The following is an 8759-nucleotide window of genomic DNA, read 5'->3' on the forward strand; positions in this document are numbered from 1 at the left end:
ACCTGGACAACTAAAGCAGCTTGGTTGATGTCAACCAAAGATTGAACTTAGCAGATAGTGATATTCAGTTACTAAATTATTTTTTTTTATAGAAATATACAACTGTATTGAAGCCAACAGGTAAGGGAGAAAAAAAATCATATTTCCTTTCGTTCACAACTAATTAATTTGACTACTAAACAAAAAGTTTGACGAGTTTATATATACTCTTTTCACTGGCAATCTGAAGCCAAGTGATGACCACCAATAAGCTCTAAGAATGAAATTGAACATAATTAGTAAAGAACAAAACTGAATCACTATTATCATGCAACTTTTACTGAAAATTGATAGAACATAGCAAAGCAAATCATCAACAGAAATATAAAATCCCAGTCATTACTTCTAGAGATGGGGAAACACAAACAAAAAAATATCCACATTGCGCTGGAACAATACATATTCGGACCTGGCCATCATCTAGGAGACTTCTCCAATTGGACCTCCAGCAAGTTCTTGAGCGTCACAAAAAACTGGAATGTTACCTACCTAATTTACATTAATGCGGTATTTGGGCAATGACCAAAAAAGTTAGGAGTGCATACCCAAAGATTTTAAGTGCTTACAGCAATCTCATCAACGAGGATGAGGATGCACAAAGTACTAGAAATTTGTGCAGAATGAGATGTAACTGTGCCAGGAGTATGATATGCGGCAGCAACATCATAGGAAGTAATCAGGCGTTCTACGGGTGACATCAGGTTCTCCTCTCCTGGGAGCAGGATCAAACTGCAAGAACATTCCAAATTTATGTCCAGCGATCTAGTGCACATAAAAATATTTTACCAAGCAGTATAGGAGCAAATTACATTAAAACAAGATAGGAAGAGAGACCTGTATAAACGTATGGCCCTTGGAATCATCAACCTCCAAAATGGAAGCCATGTTCCCACATCGATAACAGTAGTTAGGTGCACTAAAAATGGTAACCACCTTTTGTTCCTGTTTCAACAAAACAATGGACATCTAAACTTCACTCCCATAATTCCAAAGCAAACAATACAAAAAAGATTATTCCATGAGAAGGTCAATTACATGAGCCCAGTTAAATCCATCCATAACCAGCTGATGAGCTCTAGCAATTAACTTGAGCTTGTTTGAGTGATTAAATTGTTCGGATATATCCTGAAAGAAAGAATGTGAATTTGAATAAGAATATAAAATACAGTAGTCAATCTCTCTGAATGCTTCAAAAATAATATGTTCACCAACATATAGAATTGAGAAATTATATCTTTAGTTACCTGGCCAAATGTATATCCAGCACCACGAGGAGAAATTCCCCAGCCGCACCTATCATCTGGATCAGACCACAACAGATCGCACATGGGCCCTTCATGAGGAACCTCTTGAACACGATCGAAGTTCCTTATGTTATCAAGAGTCTCAATTGAAGGTGAAAGCCCACCATGCAAACAAAATATTTCAGACTCAACCTGGAAGGGACCATATTAAATTAGAAGGTGAATGATCAAAAACCCAAAACTATGATCCTTAACTGCCAATGCTTTTTCATTATGGCAAGAAGACAATAATTATAATGAAAATGAATGGCAATTGATCTAGTTGCAAACTACAAACTAACAGAACAAATGTGAGCATTTTAAATTCACTAACACAGAAATTCAGTGTAGTTACAGACCATCATTTTTTTAATTAAAAGACTACATAGATCACCTTTAAAATGGAAGAAATTTCAAAGAACTACAAGGGTATCCAGAGAATATTCCTTTGGGGTGGCGGCCATGATCAATCTAAGATTGCATGGGTCAAATGGGAGACAATGTGTCTCCCAAAAGATAGAGGGGGGCTGGGAATCAAGGATATCAACAGTTTCAATCTGGCATTGCTGGGCAAATGGAAATGGAGTTTATTCCAAAACCATAATGAGCTATGGGCTAAAGTGTTGGATTCAAAGTATGGAGGTTGGAGGAGTTTAGATGAAGCATCTTGAGGTTCTAATGATTCTTTTTGGTGGAGGGATCTGAAATTGGCAATCCACCATCTGCAACAAGAGTCTGCTTTTCACAATAGCATGGTGTGGAAGTTGGGATGCGGTGATTGAATTAAATTTTGGGAGGACAAGTGGACGTGTGGTGGGACAGCACTGGCAGCCAAATACCCAAGATTATATCTTATTTCTTGTCAACAAAATCACCTTATTCAGCAAATGGGAGATCACAAAGGCACAGGTTGGGAATGGGACTTCCAATGGAGGAGACATTTATTCGATAGTGAGGTATCTATGGCTGACAGCTTCATAAATGAGGTGGCAGGAGTGAGGGTCCAGCTGAACTGTAGGGATGATTGGGTCTGGAAACTAGAACCATCTGGTAAATACTCAGCAAAATCTGATTATGACTTGCTGAGGGGGGATGCAGTGCAGGGGGAAGATGTTGCAGATTTTGTTCAATTATGGAAACTGAGGATTCCATCCAAAGCTGCAGTTTTTGTTTGGAGGTTACTTCGAGACAGATTGCCAGCTAAGGCAAACCTAAATAGGCGGCAGGTGGAAATACAGGACCAAACTTGCCCATTCTGCAGAAGCACAGTGGAGGATACACCACATCTATTTTTCCAGTGCAGCAAAATCATACCTCTTTGGTGGGAAACCATGTCCTGGGTGAACATCTCCACTGTTTTTCCACTGCTTCAAATGCAACATTTTGCCCAACATATGAGTGACGGGGTCAAAGGAATTTGCGTTAGCAAGTGGAGGGTCTGGTGGGTGGCGCTTACATGGTCTGTGTGACAGATGAGAAATAACATTATATTCTCAAATGGGATCTTCAATGGAAACAAACTGATGGAGGATGCTACATTTCTGCTTTGGACATGGCTAAGAAGATATGAGAAGGATTTTGTAACCAATTATAATCAGTGGTCATCTAACATTACAGAGGCTTTTGCTGGTAGATAAGGATAGAGTTTTAGGGTCTTCATATATGTATTCTTCTTCTCCAGTATGGTTCCCTTCGAGACTGCCTTAGTCTGCTCTTGGGAACCATCTTACTGGTCTATCTGTATCGGTACCTCTGGTACTCAGTTTCATATATAAAATTATATTATCTTTGCTGATCAAAAAAAAAAATTTGGAAACATAATACCAGTATGCAACCCTATCTATGCTTAAACAAACAATGTGAGTTTGTTAAAAATTACCATATCATGTCTAAGTCCATTGTCCCAGTCACCCCTCCAACATTTTACTACCAATAGAACATGTAAATTTAAGTTAATTTAAAATTCATTAGGTACTGCTCTAGGGTAAAGGGTTCCTCCAACCCTCTGACAAAAAAAGAGGAAAATGCTGATAAATCTGCTTAATCTAGGGAAAAAAAGTAATTTACTAACAAATTTACATAATAACTGATATGCAGTTTATTCTCAATATTTATTGCCTTTTACACCAGTTAAAATCACAGTTCACAAATTAGGGGGAAAAAGTGTACTAACCAATGCAGTCAATGGAAAGAAATCGAAAAGGTCTGTAAAGATCTTCCAAACACTAGCATTACCATATCTGCAAAAGAAACAAGCACAAGATTGAACCTTTATAATACTCTTAAAAAAAACCATTTATGATATACTGATCCATATTCCATAGTCTCATAAAATTGAACCTAAAAAGAATTAAATCCAGATCTAGTCAAGCTGCATCTCAATCTAAATCCAATTGCATATAATATTTGTTCGAACTTATTAGGTGTATTAGTCATAATGTAGCTCAAGCCTGCCAACATTAAGACTACTAGTCCTATATTTCTATCAATATTTATCATACCACATCTTATTAGCTTGTTACAATTCACATTCACAGATGCTTGTGTAACCTTTACCCTATGTTTGGATGGAGGAAAAGAAAATAGGGAAGAAAGAAATTTTTTACAAACTTTTATTTGGTTAAGAGAAAATAAAGAGAAAGATGACTTTAACAAACAAAAATGTCAAAATTTTCTCCTCATTTTCTCTCCAATTCAAATTTCAAATTTTTCTTTCCCCTCATCCAAACAAAAGTCCAATCTCAATTTCAATCTCAAATCTAAATATTAAAGCCTTCATTGAACATATGGAATATTACTGTTTAAAAAAAAATAGACAACTGGATGTAACCAAAATAAGGCAACCAGAATCATGAAATCTGCTTTAGATACAAAGGAAGTAACTTTACAAATCATATATCTTCAAAACAAAAAGTTTCTGAATGGTTGTAGCCATTTATCTATTTGATAATACTAATAACAGAAACACATAATGAAAGCAAGGGTCATGAAAGAAAGATTGGCATAGATCACATCAGATGCATCCTCAACCCTCCCTCAAAAAGCAGCATTTTCTTGTCATTTACCAAATGCCAACTAGACAGCCATACTGATGTTAAAAGTTTGTCTAAGTCATCTAGTCTGCAAAATCGGATCCAACAAATTATCATTGCTTATTATATTTTTCTTAATTTCAATTTAGACCAATATGTTGAATAGAACTATTTGTTCTTTACCCATGTTAACAAGAAAAGGACATTGTACACCAAAAATAGAGTGTGTACCCATACAACTTCCACAACACTACTCAGATGTTGCCACTTGCCACATATCAATAAAAAAAAAACTGAACATCTCAAAATAGAGAATCTGGAATCAAATGGTTGCAGACAGTGTCAAATCACTGTAAAAGTTTGGATGATCACTCCAGTTCAGTGCATGTAAAGATACTAGAAAATCAAAATCTAATGTTACAAGTACAACGACAATTGCAGGAAACAAAGAAAAAGGATTTCCCAAACAGCTTATACAGTATCCAGTACATATCTTAAGTTCTTAACACAAGCTTATGAAACCAACATAGTGTACATTCACAATCAACAACAATAAACTCTAACTTGAACAAATACAATCATAAGTACATAGATTGCCCTTAAAAGGAAGTATCCCCTTCCCTCCCCATTGACCTCTAAATGAAGGTTTTGAAAACTCACTTTCTGAGGCATTCATCGTAAAATCCGTATACTTGAGTGATCTGTGCAAATATATATATATATATATATATATATATAAAGAATAAAGAAAGGAACAATTAGTTCAACAACTAACACATGAGTCTTAAAATCAAAGCCTGAACACTGAACAGTAACAAACAGCACATTATACAACTAGAAAGCCTCCAAGACAAGTTAATTTTGGCGGCATTAAAGAATACAAGTTAATAACTCCATAAAAAAGTCTGATAAAAGAACCTCAGGAACATAATACATAATTTTGAATGAAAGAAGATTAAGCATACCTGACGGCTTTCATGGTTTCCTCTAAGAATAGTAATTCGCTGAGGATATCGCACTTTCAGTGACACAAGAAGCTGGAGAGAATAACTAATTAGTACCTCTAACATACAATACAACAATATCCAGCCAATATATAAAGATATGTTCAAATAAATAAATATACATCTAACTTCATTCAGTAATCTAAGAGACAATAACAGCACAACTAATATCCAGCAAAAAAAATTGCAATCTTTTAGATGTAGTCATGTACATAAACATTATGACACTAATGGAAAAGAATTTACTATAACTGATGATTGAGATCTAGTATGCTTAGATAACCTTTAATGATCTCAGAAATAAAAATGCCAATTCAGAAACAGCTATCAAACATTAAAATTCAACCATATGCCTCTGCTTGATATTCACAAGTTGAGCAATTGACGCAGACAAACTTATCTTCAAAATTTGAATTATAATAATAATACAATGCAGACTTATTTATAATTTTTATCAACAGGGGAGCCTTCTAAATCTGACTATGTTGAAAAAGCCGCTAATAATGCTGCACAGTGCAAATTCTAATTATTATATTTCCTTGTTATATTATAAATTTGAAACTTGAAAGGAGCTACTTGCCAATTGGGGGCAGCCCAGTATTCTGTTCCACCCTAATAGCAAGAAGCAACTTGAATGCATATCCATACGTTCATAGATTCACATGCCAAAAAGCATGAATAACATAAAATACAAGCTCCCGGAGAGGGGAACAAGCTACTAAACCACATAGCAACAACTATTAATAGGTGCAGAAAATTCCACAAGTTTATCTTTAATGTACTTACTGTTACAGTTTCAACTGAATAATAACCCCGGTCCACATAATCACCCATAAACAAGTAATTAGTATCTGGACACTGCAAACAAAACAAATATTCTTAGATTCCATAGCTAAATAATCAGCAAAGTATAATATAAAAAACAAAAACAGAAACCTTATCACAAAAAGGTTCATTTTGCACCAGTGACATGTTAGTAAACTTTAACGTGGTAATATTAGGGTTGTAGTGAATTCAAGTAGTAGTTCCCTGGTTATACAATCTACTCTGCGATACCTCTGAAGCACTTCAATCTTCAAAAGCCTTTTCTATGGCAGGTCTCAGTTAGTTAGTTAAGACATTCCCCAGCTGAAACAGGGAGTTGAATACAAAAGGAAAGTGATAGTCAGAACTGATACCTTCCCTCCAATTCGAAATAGTTCAGCAAGGTCATGAAACTGCCCATGAATATCACCACAAATTGTCACAGGGCTTTTCACAGGCTGTGATACAGGAGAGATAAAAATTAATGCTTTCTCTCCAAGAGAAAAAAAAAACGGGCAATTAAAAGTTGCATTGAAATAGTGAGATGTATTGCAGAAGAATTTACAAAAAAGAATATAGAAAGAATTACTTCTTCCTGCTACAAAACATGGAATAGAAGTAATAATATCAGACAAATGAACCCTAATAATAAGGGGGAAAACCTAAAAATATGATGTTCAATAAGCAACAACTTATTTCTACTACAAAGGATTACTTTTCACACAAAGCAAGCAGAAGATGAAATAGCAATGAAAAGTGAAATCAATGTCTAGAGAAATATTGAAACATAACACAAGAAATAAAAAAGAAGAGAGGGTTGCACCTGGACATTACTTTCTTCCATCAAAATCTCCTTAGCCTTCTCACATAAAACTCTAACCTACAGGCAGAATAGAAAACAAGAGTGTTAGTTTACTTTAATATTTATTTTCCCAGAGATCATAATAGTCAGGAGGAAATGATATTGGAGACAACTTCCAAAAAAAAAGTCATCGTGCTTTGTTAAAACAATCCAAAAATAGAGAGAGAAAAATGAACATATATGAAATTTTTAAGGCAAAATGACTATCAAAGAGCAAATAGGTCACAAAGGAAGCAATGGAATCTATTCATTTTCCCATCTAAGTCAATTTTCAAGCATACAAACTTTGACAGACAAGATCTTTTGCAAGGACAGACAAATAAACTATACTGCTGATACAAGAGTGACAGCATGAATTTATTACGAAAAGTGGATGAGACCACAGAAGTAGCACCAACACAACGTATTTAGAACAATAGAACTCCTTCTGCATTGTGGTTCTATGTACAAGTTAGAGAGAAAACCCACAGATGTTCGTAAACACTGCTCCACTAAGATGCCAACAAAGCCGTGTGAAACTTTATTAGCAGCAGTCCGTGAAAATTCTGATTCTTAGTGTCGGATGCCTTCAATAGGCTGTTTGGTTTAGCATCACTTTAAACAATACCCACATCCAAAGTAGAAGCTATTCCATATAGCTTCTGATTTTCACGGGTTTTTATGCATGTCTCAAGCTTTTAATGCGGAAAAAATCACATGAAAAGTAACTTCTAGGCAAGCAAGCCCTCCCAGTGTTTCAAATATACAAAATCCTAGACTAGATTTTCTAAATATCGAGCCTAAGGAAGCAATTCGTAAGATCCACATACCATAATCAACCATCCATAAATAAGATTTCCTTCAAAAAGCATGAAATTGATTAATCCATATTACTCTAAACGGCTATTCAACTACATACAAATGCAATCAGGATTACAGGAAACGGCTTTTAAAATTGTCGAAAATAAAATCTATATTGTTTCTTTTTCCGACCAATTTCCATTTCTATATAAAAAAAAAAAAAATCATCGTCATAATTTCTCCACATCAAGTACGAGCGATTTCCAACACTCCTATTCTCATCGATTCAAAAACGGAAAAGAGAGTGAGACAAAAAAAATGAAAAAATTAAGCAATGAACAAATTCAAGTCAAGGTAAAGTCCAAATCAAAACGGAGCAGATCGTGAAGAACGAGGGGAATGGAAACCTGGTGCTCGGAAAGTGGCTTGCATTGCATGAGCTGCGAGATCTGCTCGTCGAGATCGAAGTTTGATTCCGCCGATGGCAACGAATTGGCGCCCATCTCGCTGCTGCGAGATTGGATAAGGGGAAAATCGAAACCCTAACCCTAACAGTGAAGAGTGATTTTGGTTTTCTCTCCTCCGGTGTGGGGGAAGAAGAAGAGCAGAGAGCGGAGTTAGTGAAAAAAAAAATTGATTGTTTTATGTAATGGCGGTTGATTTGGACGATGCCTTTAGTAAAATGCTCTTTTTGTTTGTTTCTTTTTTGGTTTTTTAATTATTATTTTCCTTTCAGATTTTTTCAATTTACAATTTTGCAAGAGGAGCTTCACCCATTCACTATTTTTTTTCTAAAAAATATATATTTAATGTAAGGAATTTAATAATTATGGATAAATAGCTAAATTCAATGAAAGTGTAAGTCACTTCAAAATTCATCTTTAAAAAATAAAAAATTCAACTTTAATCTTTGAATGGATAAAAAATGTGATGAATTAATCTTTTTAATATTTTA

At 35.0% G+C, this 8759-nt stretch overlaps 1 protein-coding gene across 2 annotated transcripts; it reads right to left on the reverse strand.

The window, feature by feature from the left end:
* Window positions 1-275: 275 nt before the first annotated feature.
* LOC114367896 (serine/threonine-protein phosphatase PP2A-4 catalytic subunit-like) lies at window positions 276-8463 on the reverse strand. Of its 2 annotated transcripts, XM_028325148.1 has the most exons (11): window positions 8212-8463; window positions 6986-7042; window positions 6537-6620; window positions 6145-6216; window positions 5320-5391; window positions 5015-5055; window positions 3496-3562; window positions 1284-1475; window positions 1075-1164; window positions 874-981; window positions 276-768 (listed from the first exon to the last, which is right to left on the reverse strand). In XM_028325148.1, exons 1-11 carry the CDS (start codon window positions 8305-8307, stop codon window positions 703-705), a joined length of 945 nt encoding a protein of 314 aa, XP_028180949.1. In that variant the 5' UTR covers window positions 8308-8463; the 3' UTR covers window positions 276-702. The 2 variants fall into 2 exon arrangements, with proteins under 2 accessions (XP_028180949.1, XP_028180951.1); XM_028325150.1 differs by lacking the exons at window positions 6986-7042; window positions 8212-8463 and adding an exon at window positions 6295-6441.
* Between the last annotated feature and the right edge of the window lie 296 nt (window positions 8464-8759).

This window comes from Glycine soja, chromosome 9 (assembly GCF_004193775.1).
Source record: "Glycine soja cultivar W05 chromosome 9, ASM419377v2, whole genome shotgun sequence".
NCBI lineage: Eukaryota > Viridiplantae > Streptophyta > Magnoliopsida > Fabales > Fabaceae > Glycine > Glycine soja.